Source organism: Diadema setosum, chromosome 3 (assembly GCF_964275005.1).
Source record: "Diadema setosum chromosome 3, eeDiaSeto1, whole genome shotgun sequence".
Classification (NCBI taxonomy): domain Eukaryota; kingdom Metazoa; phylum Echinodermata; class Echinoidea; order Diadematoida; family Diadematidae; genus Diadema; species Diadema setosum.
The window spans coordinates 43,385,939-43,407,359 of record NC_092687.1 but is presented as its reverse complement, the minus strand read 5'-3'; the positions used below and the strand labels follow the sequence as shown (position 1 = coordinate 43,407,359).

The 21,421-nt window shown below is 36.9% G+C and overlaps 1 protein-coding gene across 1 annotated transcript in view; it reads left to right on the top strand.

Moving 5' to 3' along the window:
• LOC140246898 (sodium- and chloride-dependent creatine transporter 1-like) overlaps positions 1-13,666 on the top strand; it is a 51,208-nt gene extending 37,542 nt beyond the window's left edge. The window contains exons 9-11 of the mRNA XM_072326223.1: positions 9,990-10,097; positions 12,646-12,704; positions 13,481-13,666. Coding sequence (XP_072182324.1) covers positions 9,990-10,097; positions 12,646-12,704; positions 13,481-13,666 — 353 coding nt within the window. The remainder of the gene's footprint in view (positions 1-9,989; positions 10,098-12,645; positions 12,705-13,480) is intronic.
• Positions 13,667-21,421: the final 7,755 nt, after the last annotated feature.

Sequence of the window (21,421 nt, the reverse complement as noted above, 5' to 3'; positions counted from 1 at the left end):
GGGGGGGGGGGGTTCGGATCAGAAGGGCTTTCAAGGACATCTACCGATCAGACGTTATTACACATATACCATCATCATTCACGTTTCTACAACAACAGAGTAACATACAAGTAAAAAAGCATATCTTTGATACAGAAGCATTTCTTTTTTATTTAAGATTGAGCCTTACCCAAACACTGGAATGAGCTCACCCCCCCCCCCCCAACAAAAAAAAAAAGACCCTCAATATGGTTTACACTAGTACAAAATCGTTCGGATGTATAGAAACATGTAATAGACAGCAATATAAGAAGATTGAAAAAACATATCAAATTATAAGTTATAAGTTGAGATAACTTTGACGCAACACACTAGGTATTGTTTACCATAGGGAGAGATATCACATTCGATTTATATGTGCAGATTAGTTGTATTACAAAACATTCTACCATGTAAAAAATTATAATAAAGCCTAAAACATACGGAGATATCACCATTTCTTTTCAAGAAACTATAACCATGATAACTGTTGACATAAAAAAAAAAATCTTATCAGATCTATTTAGTATATCTAACAATATTCAGCATTAATTATACTGATTTAAGTTTTTACATTAATCCCTAACTCACAGTTTAGAACTAGTTTGAGGAATTAAGTAAAGCTGGGTTTTTGTTTTACGTGCACTAATGGTAAATAATGCCTTGAACGACAACCTCGATTAATTACCGCCATCTTGAATTTTGTGTGGATACTATTTCTATCACTAAATATTATACATTGGCAAAATTTGTGCCAAATTTTAAGCTCCTATCTCTTTTTGGAAAATACTTTCTGTTCAATCTTATCTGCCTCAGAACAATCTACTATGATGAAATGCTACAGTAATAGCGACCTGCGTCACCTACCACTTTGCATGAAAAGTTAGTTTGCAGGTACTTGCAAGTCACTAGACCATTACAGTATTACATGTGACCATGTAAACACATTGTAAGCAAAATTTATAATGCATAAATATATTTTTTTCAAGTTTCAGATGTTAACTTGTCAACAGTGTATGATATTGCCTGTAATTCCAGAAATATGAATTATGTCTCAATCTCAGTAAATATCAATCTCAATCGCAGGTTTCAAAATAATTCTTCAGTTCTTCTTTTATATATACTAAATCATGCGTTTTTACATTTCTTCCTTTTTCAAAGCAATACAAAAATATGGATCCCCCCCCAAAAAAAAGAGAAGCAAACAACCCCCCCCCCCAAAAAAAAAAAAAAATATCACAATACACAGCTAAAGTGGTATCAACTTTTAGAAAGTTTTACTCTACTTCATATGACATCAAATTTGTTGCAATCCAATGTCGTTATCAAATTTTATGTTTGAAATGTTAATTTCAATTAAATGGCGGCCCTGTTGGACCGCATCTGTACTTTGCAACAAATCTACTGAGGTGTACTTACGGAACATTGCTTAGTATGCTTAATATTATGTATGGTCTTGTTTATAGAGAGAGTGGAACTCGAAAAGTAAGCACGATCTTGGATGTGACCCTCTGTGACGTCTTTGGGAACAGATGCGTGTAAATAACATATCATGTAAAATGGGATTTCTAGTTTGAGACATTATAACTCCTGAACCAAATACAATACTGACCTCTAATTTTCTCCAAATATTGATTATATGGGAAAGATGTTAATATCTGCATGGTTTTCATAAACATTTTTAGTTTTATTTTTTAAAACTTTTTAGAGAAATATTCATTGTGCATTCTGAAAAATGTCTCCATAAAAACCTAAGATGGTTTGAAATGGCATTAAAATGTTCAGAATATATAAAAACCATATGAATAGACAGCAAAACAGACAAAATTGTATCAAAATCGAAATGATACATTTACTTTGGCACAATACACTATGTCAGCTTTGATGGCCTGCAATCTTGAATTTTTTGAGTGATTGAGCCAAATTTTGTTTTAAACTTTCTATAGCAAGGTTGTTTCAAGCTTCTACCTCTATTTGAAAGATATTTTTTGCTTCATCTCATCTGCTTCAGAACAATCTACTTTGAAATAATAGCAATCAGCGTCACCTGAGCTACCACTTGGTATGAAAAGTTAGTTTGCAGGCACAAACCCTTGTTTGTCAAAGAAAAAGTCTGCGTTTGCCAAGACTACTACACGCACCACTAGCACTGCTAGTGCCAGTGGTGCGTGTAGTAGTCTTGGCGCGCGCAGGCTTTTTTTTTTACGACCAACAAGGTCTTGTCACAGCTAAAGTGGCCATTTTTACGTAGTGAGTTTTCAAGTTTGAGACATTATAACTCCTGAACAGAAAACGGTGCTGACCCCTAATTTTCTCCAAATATTAATCATATGTCAAACAAAATTTTTGAAACGTTTCAAGATAATCCTTCAGTCTTTCTTTGATTTATGCTGAATCAAGCATTTTCATGATTTTCCTTTTTTCAGAAAAATATCAAAAAATGATTGTTTTTTCCTTAAAATCTCAATCCAGTTATCACAATAACCCACAAAAATGGTATCAACTTGTAGAAAATTTTATTCTCTTTCACATGCCATCAAATTTGTTGAAATCTGATTCTTCAATCAAATTCTTTCAAATAATCTTTCAAATAACAAATTCAGTAAATATGGCGGCCATCTTGGACGCCATCTTGGATTTGGAGGCTTTCGCAACAAATTTTTTGAGGTAGACCAGTGGAATGTTGTTTGTTACAATAAAAACTTGAAAATAAGCATGGTCTACTTAGTTTGTAGAGAGAGTGCAACTCACTCGTTAAGTAAGCGACTTTTTGGGGTTTGGCCCTCCGGTTATAAGAAAGAGAGAGAAAGAGAGAGAAAAAAGGAGGAAGTGACAGGGAGAGAAAGTAAAAAACAAACAAACAAGAGCAGCAGCAGCAACAACAACAACACCAAACAAATTTTCGCTATTAGAGATGTTCGTGCATGATTGAATGCAGATATGATAATAATCCTTTACCTATGGCACATGGTCGATATATCGAGGAGCAAGACGATCCATGAAATCAGAAAATCTGGAAGTTCTTTTCAGTCAAATCGGAGTTCATAAGTGACAGCTCAAATCCTCCGTCAGACATCAAACTGATGCATGTCACACAATGTTCCTTCAGATGGATAATAAATCTTGCACAAGTGGGGACAGGCGGGACCCAGTTCCTCAGGGCTAAATCCTCGTGATCGTAGGCCTAAGATATTTTTATCTTCTTTTTTACTTTTTTTTTTCATCCGGAAGGTTCACAGCAACGTTGTATGCATTATGGTTAAAGTTCGTTGATACGAAAAATGCTGTTCCGAAAATGAAAAAAAAAAAAATTGTTGCTTGCAAGGTTTGCTAATGCCGAAATGACACAATTTTTTTTATATTCTAAAGGTTCATTGATACGTAACTCTTTTTCATTTTGTGGTTAACGAACCTTATTATAATTATTCAAGTTGGCTATACATATTTAATCCTGATTTCAAGAGAACTATGTTGTATATCAACTGCGTATACATTTGACGTTGCAGGGGTGAATTTGCTGTTCGTCGCATGTCCATCTGCTTTGGCTAAATTTCCCGCTGCCCCTGTATGGTCAGTCATGTTCTATTTCACGATTTTCCTTGTGGCTCTTAACTCCCAGGTATGTATAATTTCATTGTAAATATCTATGTATATTATACACTTTGGGGGAAAAGAGTATAATTTTACCGGATCTCCGGAAGAGGATGCCCATTGGAGAGAAAAAAAAAACAACAACTAATGTGGTAGTATCAAGGTAAAAATGAATAGACATTTTGTTGATCAAACGAAAAAGAGGCGAAAGTACATGGTAAAACGTCTCAGAACCGCTGATTGGTTATGAACGCAATAGTTTTTGTCTCGCCCACCGGAGGTGAAGGCGAGACTAAGGGATCCAAATGGCGTCCGTCCGTCGTCCGTCCGTCGTACGTCACAAATGTTAAAGTTTACCTGCAAGACTCTCTTATGATGCATAACTTGGCATCTGTTAGAGCAATGGCAGCCACACTTGGGTGATAGAAGCATTAGGGGTATCTTCATCTTATGGTATTGTCAGAGGTCATGTGATGATGTCAAAGGTCATTTGAGGTCATATATTAAAGAGTATGTGCAAGACTCTCTTTTCTATGTTAAAGTTTACCTGCAAGACTCTCTTTTGACAAAAACTTCACATAAGTTGCTTGGATTACAACCTAACTTGGGTCATAGATGCACTGGGGGTACCTTCATTTTATGGTGCCGTTGGAGGTCACAGGATAAGGTCAAAGGTCATTTGAGGTCAAACGTTAAAGTTTACTTGCAAGACTCTCTTATCACATGTAACTCGACACATGTTGCTACAATGGCAATCAAACTTGGGTGATGGATGCACTGGAAGTACCTTCATGTTATGGTGCCGTAAGAGGTCACATGATAAGGTCAAAGGTCATTTGAGGTCATACGTTAAAGTTTACTTGCAAGACTCTCTTATCACACGTAACTCAGCACATGTTGCTACAATGACAATCAAACTTGGGTGATGGTAGATGTCTTTTGGGAAGTTGAAGGTAACCACAAGGTCAAAGGTTACAGACAGGGGTCAACGAACTTCTAGGGCCCAATGTTAAGTTTTTAGGGCGCATTTCGTTTATGGCTCATAACTTTTGATCCCTTTGTCCGTTTGTGACCAAACTTGGATGGAAGATGTCCCTTGGGGAGGTGAAGGTCGTCACAAGGTCAAAGGTCACAAACAGGGGTCAACAAACTTTTAGGGCCCAATGTTATGTTTTTAGGGCGCATTTTGATTGTGGCTCATAACTTTTGATCCCTATGCCCGTTTGTGACCAAACTTGGACGGTAGATATCCCTTGGGGAGTTAAAGGTCATCACAAGGTCAAAGGTCACAGAAAGGGGTCAACAATTTTTTTAGGGCCAAATGTTAAGTTTTTATGGCGCGTTTCGATTATGGCTCATTACTTTTGATCCCTTTGTCCGTTTGTGACCAAACTTGAATGGTGAATGTCCCTTAGGGTGTTGAAGGTCACCACAAGGTCAAAGGTCATAAGCAGGTCAATTAACTTATGGAAGTTATACAAAATATTAATTCCTTGTACGCGAATGGGCGAGACACAATTCGGCGATTGCCTTGTTATATTTGATATGGCTAATCAATTTGAAACGCAACAGCCATACAATCTTTTAACTAAGTCATGACAAAAACAAACAAACAAACAAACAAACGTTTTTGAAAGTAACCTGAACGCTACTCATCTATAAAACTTGCAAAGGATAAATCTCCTGTATAGCCAGAATGGTGATCTCAATTCCGATTTTAATGCAATACTTATATCCTTCCATATAAAACACAATCAATATAATTATGAATGAAATATTGATATGTCAAGAAATTTCATTGGAGGGAGCTTGACACCAGAAGCGCAGCTGTGTAGTGTCTGCCACGTCGAACAATACAGCACATGTACAGGTAGACAGCAAGTAGAATGCATACACGCACAACTACACACACACACACACACAGCACACACACACACACCTACACACACAACACACACACACATACACACACACAAACAATAGGATTGATACGCACACTGTATATATTGGAGATCATGCCATTGTAACCGGCAGAGAAGAATACTCTAGTACACGTGATGTTATATTCAACCTTGATCTTAGTTACCGTATCATAGCTTGGGGAAACACTCATTCAGTGTATCTTGATAGACTGCTACGTCTCCAGAAAAAAAAAAGCCCTTCGTATAACTTGCAATGTATCTTGGAGATCCCATATGATGTTTTAATTTTTTGAACATAAGATTTTAAAAGTAACTGATCTTTATAATTATCATCTTGGTCAATTCATGTATAAATTTAGTAATAGTTTCTTACCTCCCATTTTACCTGGGCGTTTGTGAAGAATAACTCCTTCCAAAGATACCCAACTCGTTATTCTAATGAATTTCATTTACCTTTAACCAGGACGATATTTACTCAATCCACATTTACTTTTGTTGGATCCAAATTTTGGAATGACCTTAGTGATAATATTTTTAAAAAACGGCCCCAAGTTTGAATTTTTTTAAGGTTAAGTTAAAGAATCTATTCTTAAGTACTTCTTTCTTAAGAAATTCTTGTGAACGTCATCATTAGAATTATATATATATATATATATATATATATATATATAATATCATATTCAAACTTAAATAGGATAGCATTTTCAGTGTTGATTTCTCGATTAGAAGGAGTGTATTATTCACTTTCATTCTTTCCTTAATGTTATGCGTAGGGCTTAGCGGCGCCGTTCACTCATCACTTTTCGTCTTCACAATCGACATCGTTTTTCTTTCTATTTTCCAACCATGTTATCAGTTCTTCTTTATCTCTCTGTATTTCCTTTCCTGTTCTTTTTTCTGCATGACAGCGACTTAGTTTGTGGATTTGTCTGGGTGTTTTTTTGTTTGTTTGTTTGTTTGGTTTTTTTTGGGGGGGGGGGGGGGCTACAGTTAGGTTTTTATTTGTAGTTTCTGTAATTCATTTTGTAAATAAGTTTTATGCGCTAAGTAGAAGACCAATGATATAAGATGTTAAAGATAATATAAAGTTTTGGTACCTCAAAAGTTTCCCTGAGTTTCCTTTTCTTAGTTTGTGTTTCAGGTTAAAGTACCTTTCATATAACTAACACTGTGAGACTTACTCGTCCCAAAGTGCTCTCATGTCTTAGTAATCATGCAATAATGGTTTCGTACCAGAGCAGAGCCCGGGCTCTGATAAATTCGAACGAGCCGTTAGTTTGACTGGACGCGGTGCGATACCGCGAGAATCAATATACACGTATTGTACGAAACCATTGTTGCATGATTACTAAGACATGAGAGGACTTTGGGGCGAGTAAGTCTCACAGTGATAGTTATATGAAGGTACTTTAACCTGAAACACAAACTAAGACAAGGAAACTCAGGGAAACTTTTGAGGTACCACAACTTTATATCATCTTTAAGTTATTTTACTATGTTTGGGGGGGGGGGAATGCTTACTACAAGCTTTGCTTCTTCAGCATGCCTCCCCATCTCCTGCATTTTCTTAACTTCAAAAATATTTTTTTGTGTTGTTTCTTCTTCACCCAATCATTTGTATATCCATAAATTCCATTTATCATATTTTGTAATATTGACATATATTATGTACTTAGGCCTATATTTTATGTGGAAAGGAAAATGTATTTACAAGTTCTGTTGGAGATAGAAAAAAATGAATGAAATGAATGAATGTATACATTTATTTTGTTTAGGCATTTGTACACACAGACACACATGCACACACACACACCCTCACACACACACACACTCACATATAATCAGATATATACATAAATATCACTTCGAAACCAAGACATTATTAAACAGTGGGGTGAATATATTCGGTGTGAGTTTCTTTCAGGTTACTCTGCCCTCTGTTCAATTTGTACACTGTGTACAGGGGGCAAAAATAAGGAAACCAATACTCATTTTATATAGACAATATTGAGATCACAATCCTGTTAACGTTGTATTCTCTATATTATCAAAGTTTGCGTGCTCTTTAAGTATGTTTATGTAACTTTTGTGTCCATATATATATATGAAGAGTTTGTTTGCAAAATTGCCAAATGGAGATATTTGCGATTAAAGGTCAAGAAAAAAAGAGAATAATAAGAAAATTTTCGGTTCTTTTGACCATAACTTAAAAAATATATCTTTATATGAAGTGACCAATATATCATTTAAAAGGTATTATTTTGTACTTTATGACAGATATCGTACTTCAAAATCTTCAAAAATGGACTTATCGGTTTTTGCAAACAAACCCTTCATATATATATATATACCGTATGTCCCCCCCCCCCCCCCAAAAAAAAAAAAATTACAACGGGGCCCTACGCAATGATATCTTTAAAAATATTGGATCAATCTAAATACGAATTCAGGGTATGAAACTTGAACTCATTGCCCACATCTTACAGAAAACCCCATTCGATTTGCTTCAGTGGTCAAAGAGAAATTAGGAATTTTGTAGAGGATGTCGGGAATCTCTTTTGTCCAAGTTCTGTCAATTGTTAACACACAAAATCATCGAAGTGCTAAACTTGGAAGAATCAGACTCATTACATGCTTTACTACAATCCCCATTTCTCTGTGACCGCTTAACCAAATCGAATGGGGATTTCTGCAAAATAGAGCTAAGATGCTATATTTTAAGACCCTGAAGTAGCATTGGAAAAAAAAATAATCATATTGGATGTTATCAATGCAAAAATCTGATTGTAATTTTTGTGGGACATACTGCAGTATGTCCCACAAAAATTACAATCAAATTTTCAAATTAATAACGTCCAAAATGATCGACCTGTCTAAGTGCTACTTCGAGGCCTTAAAATATGACATCTTAGCTATATTTAGCAGAAAACCTCATGAGAAATGTAGATTGTTGTAAAGCATGTCATGAGTCTAATTTTTCCAATTTTAGCAATTCAATGCTCTAGTGCGTGAATAATAGACAGAACTTGGACAAAAGAGATTCCCGACATCCTCTACAAACTTCCTCATTTCTCTTTGACCACTGAAGCAAATCGAATGGGGTTTTCAGTAAGATGTGGGCAATGAGTTATAGTTTCATACCCTGAATTTGTATTCAGATTGATTCACTATTTTTAAAGATATCATTGCGGGGGGTCCCGTTGTAATTTTTTTTTTTGGACATACTGTATATACATGTATATATATTTTTTTCAGTTTGTTGAAACCGAAGTACTTGTGACAGTCATTTTGGACACTTTCCCGGGACTGCGGAGATGGCGCGTAGTCGTGGTAGCGATGCTCTGCGCATTCGTTTACACAGCCAGCTTCGTCTTTATGACCAATGTAAGTTAAGCTCTTTCTTGCTAATATATGCGAAGTCTCTTCATAATCTAGTAATTCTCGGGAAATAAAGATGATGAAAGAAGTGTTGTGCAGATCAGATTCACCACTGTTGAGTCTGACTATACATGACAGTGCTCTCCTATTGTAAAAAAACTCGATTATAACGATATTTCGTTACAACGAAGTAAAAAAAAAAAACGAGGTGATCAAATCATTATCTATTCTTATTTTCACGTTTAACTATTTGGCTATAACGGAACTTCGATTAAAACAAAAGAAAACCGAGGTTCCTTTTATGCTTTTGTTACGACAGGAATCGCTTGTAACATTAGACCACGTGGTTTCATTTATACAGTAGACTGCCCTTATAACTAAATCCTTGGCACCGGCAGTTTTCTTTTGTTATATCGAAATTTCTTTATAACCGAATAAATAAACAATGATAAATGTAGAGTGGATAATTTTTTCGGCCTCTATTTAAACTTCGTTGTAACAGGAATTTCGTTATAACCGTGTTCGGTATAACGGAGTGCACTCTGACTTTTATGCTTGCGACATGTGTTTTTGGTTACATGGTTCTCGTTTGTATGATCGTTTGTCATTCATATTAAAGTGTTACAATTTAAACACAAGTGATATATTGCTGAAATTTCCATAGTGGGCCTGTGGTAAAAGAAACAGGTCATTACTTTTCCGGGGTGATCCGGCTTATGTCTTGGAAGAAGAAAAAAAACAAACAAACAAACAAACAGTGTTTTGTGAACGATGTGTACACTGCTTTATTTGGTTAAAAATACCATATGCCTTTTGTGACGGTTTTTACTCTCCGAGTGCTTTTAATTTTGTAATAGATTTCATACTTTTTCCTTCTTGTCTGTCTATGATACGATCACCAAATCAGAAGTATGATTTACATGCAAATGAGATACGTTATGAAATTAAAAATTAAAGTTATGTCTCTTACCTGATAGCAGACTGTATGAGTGATTGTCATAAGCTCGAACAATAGTTGATCTATAGAAACCTGATCTCCACTCCTGTAGGCTGGAATGCATTGGGTGCTGCTTTCCTTAGACTACAGCACTGGCTGGGCCGGCATGATTTGGGGATTCTTTCTCCCGGTGAGCTTCGCTTGGGTGTACGGCTTCGAGCGGCTCAAGAACGACATCCGCAGCATGCTCGGTAACAAGATCGTGGACCACTGGGCTTTCAACACTTGGGAGGTCACATGGCGTGTTATTACGCCTTTAATACAAATGGTGAGCCGGTCGGAAGAGGCAAGGATAACTCACTTTAATCTGGAAACCAAAAAGACACGTGCGCGTGTCTTTGCAGCTGTGTCAAACGAGACAAAATGCTCATGTAAATAGTGCAAAATTCGACAAACAACTAACCAGAAATACATGTAATAAGTTAACATGTTTTTGATACCTAGCATTGACTACGGAATGTTTGTCATATTTTTTTGGCAAGTCGTGGGCGCACAGGATGTTTTCAGATAAATCTTGTCTTTTGTGTGTCTTTATTCCATTTCATTTCACTTAATGATTCTTCTTGGTCAGGCTCGGCTTCATGTCAAAATATTAGACTGTGTGTGTGTGTGTGTGCGTTTGGTTGTGTGTATAAAAGAGAGGGAAAGAGACAGAGAGAGACAGAGAGAGAGAGAGAGAGAGAGAGAGAGGATGAATATAGATGTACCATATGCATAACCGTGAAGTTTTCACCGGAAGGTATATAGTCATCGATGATTTTGTTGCATTTGTAGCAAACCTAATTTGATGGTTCTACATGACTGTTAGAAAAGAATATATCTTATAATGTTCATTGCATTATTGAGTTGGAGAAGAATACAGTATGCAGTAAATGTTTGAAAAGTGAAACAATACGTTGTGATTCATTTCCGCAGTTGCGCTGTTGTGTTTGTTTGGAATTGTAGTGGCGGTGTCAGTGTGTGGTTAATGAGCAAAGAGAAATGAGGATTGAGTGAAAGCAGAAATGTTAGGATAACACATTGGTCAAAATTTGAGGAAAATCTGTCAGTCGATGTAAAAGTTGGGAATTTTTAAAATTTTGGTTTGGGAACCGCAGGATGAGGAGACTGTACTAGAGTTTGTGTCGTCCTGTGCAGACAACAATACTAGGAAAATATAAAGGGCATTTCAGACATTTTTTTTTTTTTTTTTAATGAAAAGTACACATTCGGTCAACTCATACTGACATTATGTTAAGGGTGGTAATTATTCCCGCTGCTTTCTGAAAGCGGTTAGTCATGTCCTCTTTCATTTTGCTAGAAAGTAAAATCATGTTTAAAGGGTGTGTACAGTTCTGGTCGAGGTGAGGATTTAGCTTTTAACGTTTTGCCAGATATTCAGAAACCACTCTATGAGATATCAAAGAGCATGCAGTTCTAAGGGGTATCAAAAGTTTATTCGATGAAAATCGGTTTTGAAATGACCGAGATATCCAAAAACAAAGTGAAACAAAGAGATCCTAATAAAGTTGTGGCATGTCGCCTTTTATTATTAGCAGTTTTTTGGATATCTCAACCATTTAAAAACCAATTTTCATCAAATAAACGTTAAATCCTTCTTAAAATTACATGCTCTTTCATATTTCATAGAGACTTTTCATTATCTCACTTAGGAATGTTCAAAACATGAATCCCCACCTCAACCAGTACTGTACAGTCCCTTTAATTTCCATTAATTTTCCTTTATAATTGCTGTCCACACATGATGTCATAAACTTAAGTAGTCTTCGCCTCCAGCAGCAGCTGTTCCAACACAGAAATTTTAAAAATGTATAAGTTTTGCTTCGAATTTCCGCTGTCTTCAAACTGTCACTGGTGTCTTCTACTAATGTTGCTGCTTTCACTCATTTCACATTTCTCTTTGGGTTTTGGTTTCCTTTAAGTGTGGATGGTGTTGATGCGGGTGTGATGATGGTGGTGGTAGACGGTAGTTATATTATTGCATTGAGTAGAAGTATAGAATAATCACGTGACACGAAGGGATAGAGTGATAAGAATTCTCTGTATTACTGGCGGTAGTTTAAAAGCCATCTTTTTCTTTGGTAAAGATAAACTTATTTGACAATATAATATCGGAATTGAAAGAAAACGAAGGAGGTGAAAATATCGGGGGAGGGCAAATCAACTCCCTCCCCTGCAGTTAACGGCCGTGTAGGCCGTATTAAATATTATGTTTGTATATATGTGCGTGTGAGAATTATGGTCTCTGCTTGCGTGTGTGTGTGTGTGTATGTGTGTTAATTTTGCCCCGACATATACATCATAATCATGTTCCCAATAGTGTCTCCAAAAATTAAAATCGGTTGTTGTTTTTTTTTATTCGCTTGTGTCTCTGAAAACAAAACTTAAAATAAAGGGGACCCTGCTATACAGCATGTACGTAATGGCCCGCTGGAGGAGCTCTGATTATTACGAATTCCTCCCTGTCTGGTGCCACGTGATTGGCTGGGTCTTCATCGCTAGCACGACTCTCGGCACCAAACTCGTCTGGATTTGCGATTTCTTGCGCGGAAAGGTTTGTATAGCATGCGAGTACAGTGTAGTTTGGGGCTCGCAAACTTATAAAACTGACTTAAGTGGACTCCCGTTATGACGAAGTCCTCGGGACCAACAGCTTGCTCTCGTCATATCGAAATTTCGCTATTGGTGTGTGGTGATACACAAAGCTATTGCCACCTCCTCCCATTCCACTGTGACCAGATATATCTCTTCACCTCCGGCCAGTCAATGACCTCTACCAAGACTCTCCACCTCATCCTGTGAGTCTTCGAACTTCACCATCCCTTGGCAGGGCCAGAGCGTTTTCATAAGGGGGGGGGGGGCGGGAGGGGGGGGGGCACTTCCAGGATTAAAAAGGGTCTTCAGCTCATCTTTCTCCTTCATCTAGCTCCATCTAATGTACGACCAGGTTTAGTCAAACCCAAACATCATGCCCTTTCCCTATTGATTATTAGAAATGTTGTTGAATCCAAAACATAGAATACTACCTCCTTCATAAAAATAGTCCTGCCTTTGTTTCTGTAACAACCAAAGTTTCGTCCATTACAAACATCTTTTTAAGATGAAGACTCAACCCCATCCACCCATTCATAGTATTATGTTACAACCGTATCATTGGATATATGAAGAGAATTGTATATCACGCAGAGAAGAGGACTTGTATTAGTAAAAACATAGAGAAATTAACATTGCGGCCTGAATTTTCATTTCTTTTTAACGAGAATTTCTTTATAACCGGGCACTGTATATTGATTGTACAATACCAATCACTCAGAAATGTATTATTCAAAATGGAGCCACATCTCAGAATAAGCATTGCTTGAATATTAAACGCTCCTCGAGGCCGGGTCGTCTGATGCAGCATTTTTTCGGAAACCTGACAATCCTCAAGTTAATCCTGCATGTTCAATATCATGTCGTCATGCAGTAAGCAAGTGAGTTCATTCGTATTAGTTGAAGGAATATAATGTGATTATAGGATTACTTTTGATTGACATCCACATTCATCTCCTTTTATATATCGTCATGCCATCAGCGGATGTGCAATGCTTCCAGGCCCACGGCCTTCTGGGGGCCAGCGCTGCCCGAGGACAGGGAGAAGGCCATGAGGGTTCACCAGCAATACGGCACCACCGGACCCTTGATGCTACAGCAAGTCGATGATGATCTGCAAACGGGTTACAGGTTGCAGACTCCTGGACACAGCATCCAATCAGTTTAGATACAGAAACTATGTACAATGTATACAGGAAAAAGCAAAATCCCTTTTGTCATACTCTCTCATTACTATTACTATAAGCGTTTTTCAACTTTTACTCATACATGGAGGAGTTCCATTCAATGAATATTGCTAGCACATCCCCACTATCATGCGCTCGAGTGCTGTGATTTTTTTTTTTTTTATTAAACTCAAACTATGATTGCACATTGTTTCATATCCGACACACTTAAATTGCTTTTGGGAGGAAGCAAAATGTATCGTCACCTCTTATTAGAGTACGTGTTGCTATTGTGCATAAAAACTGCATTATCTCGAATCCCCCCCCCCCCACAATATTCCTTTTCGACGAATCCATGATTGGGCATAATTAAGTATTATTTCTTCTTGTTTGTTTGTTTGTTTTTTCATGGTAAATTTGCACGGAGGGTAAATGCACTAAGAGGTAACTTTAAAGTGTGAATGTAGAGTGTATGACGAGCGCGTTTCGTGTGTTGCATTAGAACGTTACCAAATAATTATAATGTAATCATGTACATGTAAGTATAGACAAATTCTAAAGCAAAAATAGGTGAAGGCAGTGTAAGCAAGAATAGAAAAATAAAGGTTTATTCACGGCTTTTCTTAGACATACCCTCCACTGAGTACCTTGAATGCCGATGGATAAATGTTGTCGTAGAAATAGCTGAAGTCATATATTTAACAAAAAAGTATTTGCATGATTCCTATGATTGTTATACAGTGTACGTGCTTGTGTCAAAAAAAAAAAATCGTATTTCTCATTTTGTCCATGACAAAAGTTCCGTTAACAGAGTTAACATGAATTTTCGTGTTATTTTTTTTTTCTGAAATGACTGGGATAATGAAAGGCTACTATATAAAAGAAAAACAAATAATACAAACATAATGTCGATAGGAATGGATAAAGATCGCCTAGGGAATCTTTCGTTTCGTAAATACGAGTCATGGAGGTGAAGATATTAGGTGTCTTTTTTTCCGACAGATCGGAAATTGAGAGAAAAAAAAAGAATTATAAACAGATACTTAAGAAATAAAAGATTATCGAGTTCGTGGAAGCAAAGGGATTTACACCCTTAAAAAGTATTTTCATATATTTTGTAGGCTAGTCGGTCGATTTTTTTTTTTAATTGTAATGTTTAAACAAAGGATTCTAAGAAAGTTCCGAGTTTTTCTACAGAGCTTTAAAAAGCGAGGCAAGACTTGGGAAGTTTGCGAAATTTAGAAAACGTGGATATGACTCGATTTCCACTCATTAACAATATAAGTGGTATATTATGGCAACATCTACAGAGAAACATATCGATTACGTCATTATTTCGATGGAAAAGGCATACGGCCTGTTGCCTATTCAAAGAGGAGGAAGAAAAAAATACCTTCCTTCTTACATGCAGTGAGAAATTGGAATATGTCTGGAGGATTTGTAATGTTAATCAGTCTGTAAAGTGGACGACTTTGTCTGCGGTGGGTATTTACCACGCCCTTCCAAGGTAATGACCATTTGGCTAAATTATTTGAAAAGAAGTTAGGATTTTTAATTCACCTTCTAGAAAGATTTATGAGCACTTTGTAACTGATTTGCAGCAGTTATATACATGGAAAGTACGAGAGGATCCTCCTTTTCACCGAAATTAACCCAATTTATAATAATATGTGACCTTGCATCACAAAACAAACAGAAAGTCACCAGACATGAAATTTGAATTGAGAGCATAATTCTGAAGGAGTAGACTTTAAGCTTTAAAATAATGTGTAACTCAGAAAGAAATGGACTTCCCTAACCTATCTAAATATTGGAAAGAAAGCACACACTCAGAAAAAGCGTGAACCGAGAAAAGAGGTTCTGAAGTACAGTGTCTATTCAAGCGCTTAATCTTTACCAAGCCGTGGTGACTGTGCGATGAATGGGAGAAAAAAAAAACAGGATGTAAACCACCGGAGTAACCATAATGAAGGAATCATCAGATTGAACTGAAATTGAGCATGCATTATCAGCACATTCAGTCCATACTTAATGCCAACTTTGTGAGCAGTAATGTCATCCTTTCAAAAGTTATTAGAGTTGAAAGTGAGGAGTGTGTACAAGGTTTACTAAAAAAAAATGAAAAGGGGACTCTAAAGACACACCAAATCACACTATTCTACCAAAAAATGTTCGAGATAAAATGCTACAAAACACATTTTCCTGCCCGTTTTATGATCCTAAATTTTAGCATAATATAGGAGAAGACTTGCTCTTTCAGAAAATATAAAAAAAAAAACAAGATCGGCTAAGTTGACCCATTTCACCAGTCCTATTTTCAGTCCTCACACAAAATCAGTGTGTGGACTTTTTGTTCGTTTTGTGATGCACGGTCACATTATATGATTATATATATTCGTTTTCCTCCGACTCAGGTACAATTCTAATCACAAAACTTAGGGAATTTCAGTTTAAACTTCTCCACGGGGCAATTTTAACAGAAGTTAATTTGTTAAATTTGAGTCTCTACGAATGATCTATGTTTCATCTGCAATCAATTCATTGAAAGTACTGTGTTACGACCACAATCACTCTGAGAATGATCGCACAAAAGAAACAATCAACTAATGTTCAGGCGGTTTATTAACAGTGATATTGTGGGCACAGACTCGTAATCGGTTTTCACATCAGTACAATAATGATCAATATAAACAATTACAAATCGGTCATGGAATCACTTACATGCATCCAAATCTTAAAGAACAAAGTCCCTACAGTTCCATGGTAGTGTCCAGATACGATGTTCGATGCACAGATGAGTGATCCGCGACGCACCGATGAATGATTCCTCCGACGTAAATCCAGAGGCGCTGGTTGCAATAATCCACGTTATAAATCCGGGGTAAAGTCCACGATATAATATGTCAACGGCGAAACGTGCAAAATCCAAACGTTATGACGACCACGTCCAGTTGATGCGTTGAATGATGATTCACTTTATAATGTCCAGCAAGGAATCCAGCCCGTCACAGCTTTGCCGTAATAATGTCCGTTGACACTAAAATATGGAGTCTATCTCCAACGTAGGCAAATTAATTCTCTGCAGGCAAAATGTCTCCCACGCCTTATCTCCACAAACACAGTTTGTATAGCAGGTCAGCAGGTAACACAGGACGGACTATAACAAGTCGCTTCAGAGCCAGAAGTGACGTAACTCTCAGAGCAGAGGTGTTGGGTACTCTGCCTACCTCAGAATGTATCCGGCTTATATACTATCCATTCACCCCTTTCTAGTACATTCTGTAATTTTCTCCAACCTGGGGCCACACACCTGAATATACTAGCAAGTCCAAATTCCAGGAATCCTGGATGACTCACTGTCTAACTATGTGCATAACATCATTGCCAAAATTAACTACCAATCACATTGGGATACAGGGACAGTGCCTCACTCAGCCAAATATGTTAGCACTTCCCAGAATATTCTGGAATGGATGAAATCATTCTAGATTGAGTGAGCTATACTGTATTTCCTGTCACATGCATGTACTGTAGTTACATTGTATACCACCTAGAAAATTCTCCACTGATCTGGTCGGCCTGTATGTACTATAATCTATATCATATAGAATGTTCTTCATTAATCTGGTCCACCTGTGTACATACACATTAAAACAACCATGCATACAGCCTTGATACATGTACATAACTACTTGTGTGTACATTTGTGACAACTGAGATACATTCGATTTATTTTGGGTTTGTATCAACGTGCAAAACTTGTGGTAAACCATAATTCTGATATTGAATTTAAGAGAAATAGAGAAATATGAGTTTTTGAAATTGTATATACAGGTATATCGGGAAAATCCTTAGAAACTAGGGAATTGAAATATTTACACCGACGATTAAATATGTTTTATATTTAGTGAGACAACACGAAGGTACCAACGTTTAATGATGTTATGAACATGATAAAGTATTTTAGGGTGTGCACAGAACAAGAAAATATGATGGCGATTAAAAGAGGAACAGTTGTAACATATTTGTTAAAGTGGGATATATGGTACAAGCTGAGGATGGCATGTTTTAAGATGAAGGGTGATTTTTTTTTTTAATGTTAGCTGTCTTATTTTGTTGTGTGTGCGAGTTAGTGTTCGTCATGTTGTTACTTTTATTTCTTTCCGTAACTTCCATTACTTCAATGTTCACATGACACATTGTGCCATATGAGAAAAAAATGGCAATTTACACTAAGTCCAGGGGGCATTTCATGAAGCATTTTGGTCGGATATATTTCTGACAACCTGGTACAAGCTACTGAAATCCTTGCATCTGATTGGCTGAGAGCAAATTTGTCCGACAACTTTGTCGGACAAAATGCTTCATGAAATGCCCCCAGGTTTATTCAAGTGTGAATAAAAATAGAAAAATAAGGGCTGAAGGTCTGTATGATTGTCATTCACATATATTTGTGCAATGTTTGCGTATACTTTTGTTTGTCTTTGTATGATTTTGTGTTTCTTTTTGTGAATGTGGATTTTGTGGCACTGAACGAAATTCGAATAAATCATAAAAACCTGCACTATTTGTTGTTATGTAACTCATATTATGAACTGCAACTATTATTGGATCTATTAGTCGTGTAATGAATATCTCACAGAGCTGTACGTGTGCGTGCTATTTCTTTATTCTGCTATAAGTGCAAAACATAGGAAAAAAAGGTTCAAAGTTGTTTTGTTGTTTGAAGCATGCAACTAAATGTGCTACAAAATAATAAGATAAAAAATAAGAATTTAATCGCGTTTTGTAGATTTTTTTTTTGTAATTGATAGTAACACTGGCAGGTGTTCATGCGAAGTATTAAATCTTCGAAACGAACCACATTTTTAACCTGCTGGAAAGAACACAGTGTCCCAGAATGTTTGTTTGTTTGTTTTTGTTTGTTTGTTTTTATTGTTCCATATCCCACATTGCAACAAATAAACCAGAAACATAACAAAAAAGCATGGGTGAATTGTCAAATACGGCATTTAAGACAATTAATCATGTGAAATATGAGGAATCTACATAGAAGCAATGCTTGTAGGGTGTAGATTCCCAGATTCTGATATTAGATTGATTCTTACCTGATATTTACAATTGAAACTAATGACAATTTATACACTAGGGAAATAACAAGGCGAGTGCCATAATGTGCCTCGCCCATTTGCGTACAAGAAATTGTACGCGAATGGGATATAACAGATAAAAAATAAAGAAATATAACAGATAAAAAGAGATATAAAAGGGTAAAAATTTATGGCAAAAAAGAAGCGTGCCATAAAAACTTAACACTGGGCCCTTAAAGTTCGTTGACCCATGCTTGTGTCCATTGACCTTGTGGTGACCATCCACTCCCCAAGGGACATCTACCATCCAAGTTTAGTCACAAATGGAGTTATGGATCAAAAGTTATGACCCATAATAGAAACGCGCCATAAAAACTTAACATTGGGCTCTGAAAGGTCGTTGACCCCTGCTTGTGACCTTTGACCTTGTGGTGATCATCCACTCCCCAAGGGACATCTACCATCCAAGTTTAGTCACAAACGGACCTGTGTATGGATCATAAGTTATGACCCATCGTAGAAACTCGCCATAAAAACTTAACATTGGGCTCTAAAAGTTCGTTGACCCATGCTTGTGTCCATTGACCTTGTGGTGACCATCCACTCCCCAAGGGACATCCATCCAAGTTTAGTCACAAATGGAGTTATGGATCAAAAGTAATGACCCATAATAGAAACGCGCCATAAAAACTTAACATTGGGCTCTGAAAGGTCGTTGACCCCTGTTTGTGACCTTTGACCTTGTGGTGATCATCCACTCCCCAAGGGACATCTACCATCCAAGTTTAGTCACAAACGGACCTATGGATCAAAAGCTATGACCCATAATAGAAACGCGCCACAAAAACTTAACATTGGGCCCTAAAGTTCATTGACCCCTGCCTGTGAGCTTTGACCTTGAGGTGACCTTCATATATGGTAAAATGTGAAACTTTGTATGACCCCTCTTCCCTCGAAGTTTGATTGCAATTGAAGCCCAGAGTAAAAGATTTATTGAAGTTTTTGTAGCGTTACGGACGGACGGACGACGGACGGACAGACGCCGCAGGCGATCCCTTAGTCTCCCCTCACCTCCGGTGGGCTCGACTAAAAAAAAACGTCGAAGAATTAAAAAAAAAAAAAAGGCAAAGAGAAGACAAAGAAAACAATGCGGCCCAAATCTTCCGGAGAGTTGCGTGATCACCCGAGCGAGGTACAAGTCAGATACAGTGTACAATAGCAGAAATACAAAATAGGCACAAAGAACGTCCAGAGAGGCACATGCTACATGTCATGTCAGAAATAAGAAATATGAACAGAGAATGTCGAGGAGGATAGAAAAATAGTGTGACAAAGTCGCCTTTGTGTCGCGATTGTGAGAGTATTTGACTGTCTGTACAAATGCCTTCAGGAGTCGTGTCAGAATGGCTGAGTAGGCGGGGTTCGTTTTGTTGCAATTTACAACGATCCCTTTATATTATTAGAACTACTAGTCCGTGCGCTACCATGTAATATGTTGTATCAGATGCAGCTCACAAACACAAGCGGCACACATACCAAGTTCAGCATCACTTAGAATATAATTTATCACTCCCAAGTGTCACTTGTAGATGGTGAATAAGTTTTTGGCAAGGAACCGTTTTTGCAATAGAATATACCTGAATAATCAACGGACCAAGTCCAAATTTAAATACAATCTATGGAAACCTCTTGCAAAATATTCGAAATAAGGATATCATGAATGTTTTACGATTTACTTTCTTTCTCTACATCATATCCCCATCCAGTACTCATCTGGAAGAACTGCACTCATAGATTTTAAGGGAACCAAATCCTAAATATAAATTAACGTGGATTGTGTAAATGTCTTCTTACAATTACCCCAAACAGTATTACAATGAGTCACATGCGGAAGAAAAAGTGCATTATAACGCATCTAAAATGATTTGGATGACAATAAATATGGCAATTTATATAATATGCCTATGTGTCTGGATATTGTTATTTTCCTTATGTGATCACGCCAAATCAATTTATTATTCAAAATTTCTCCCAAAATATATTTCATATATTTTGAAAATGTCTCTGTTTTCGGTTAAGAAATGATTCATACAATGAATTGTTAAAAGTTTGAGTTCATGTTCTTCTTTTTCTTCTCCTCCTCTTTCTTCTTCTTCCTGTTTTGTGCAAAACCGCCTGGGAGTACACTCGCACGTTTACGGTAGGCTTCCACATGTTAAACAAGCATGAGACTATAAATAAAAAAGTATAAAAGCTTGTAAAAGCGTCCATAGGGCGAAAATATACATCTGCAAACGAGGTTATCTTAAGGGAAATGTTCCCTCGCATACTAACACCCCCCCCCCCCCAGATCGAATCCTTACTACGCCGGTGTTTAGGGACCAAATTTTTAACTCATTTCCGTCCTTAAAGTGGGTATGACGAATCTGGAATGAGCAAATTGTGTACATGGTTGACCGACTAAAGATAATAAAGTCAGCCTCATCGTTTTGTGCAGTTGTGACTATGCATCACAAAACCATCAAAAAGTCAAACAACCCGATTTTATGAAAGGACTCCAAATCGATGAAATGGGTCAAGCTCGTCAATCTTTATTGTTTTCCCCAAGAACAATTCATATTTCACATAATTCTAAAGTCTGCGATTGTAAATCCAATAGGAACTTTT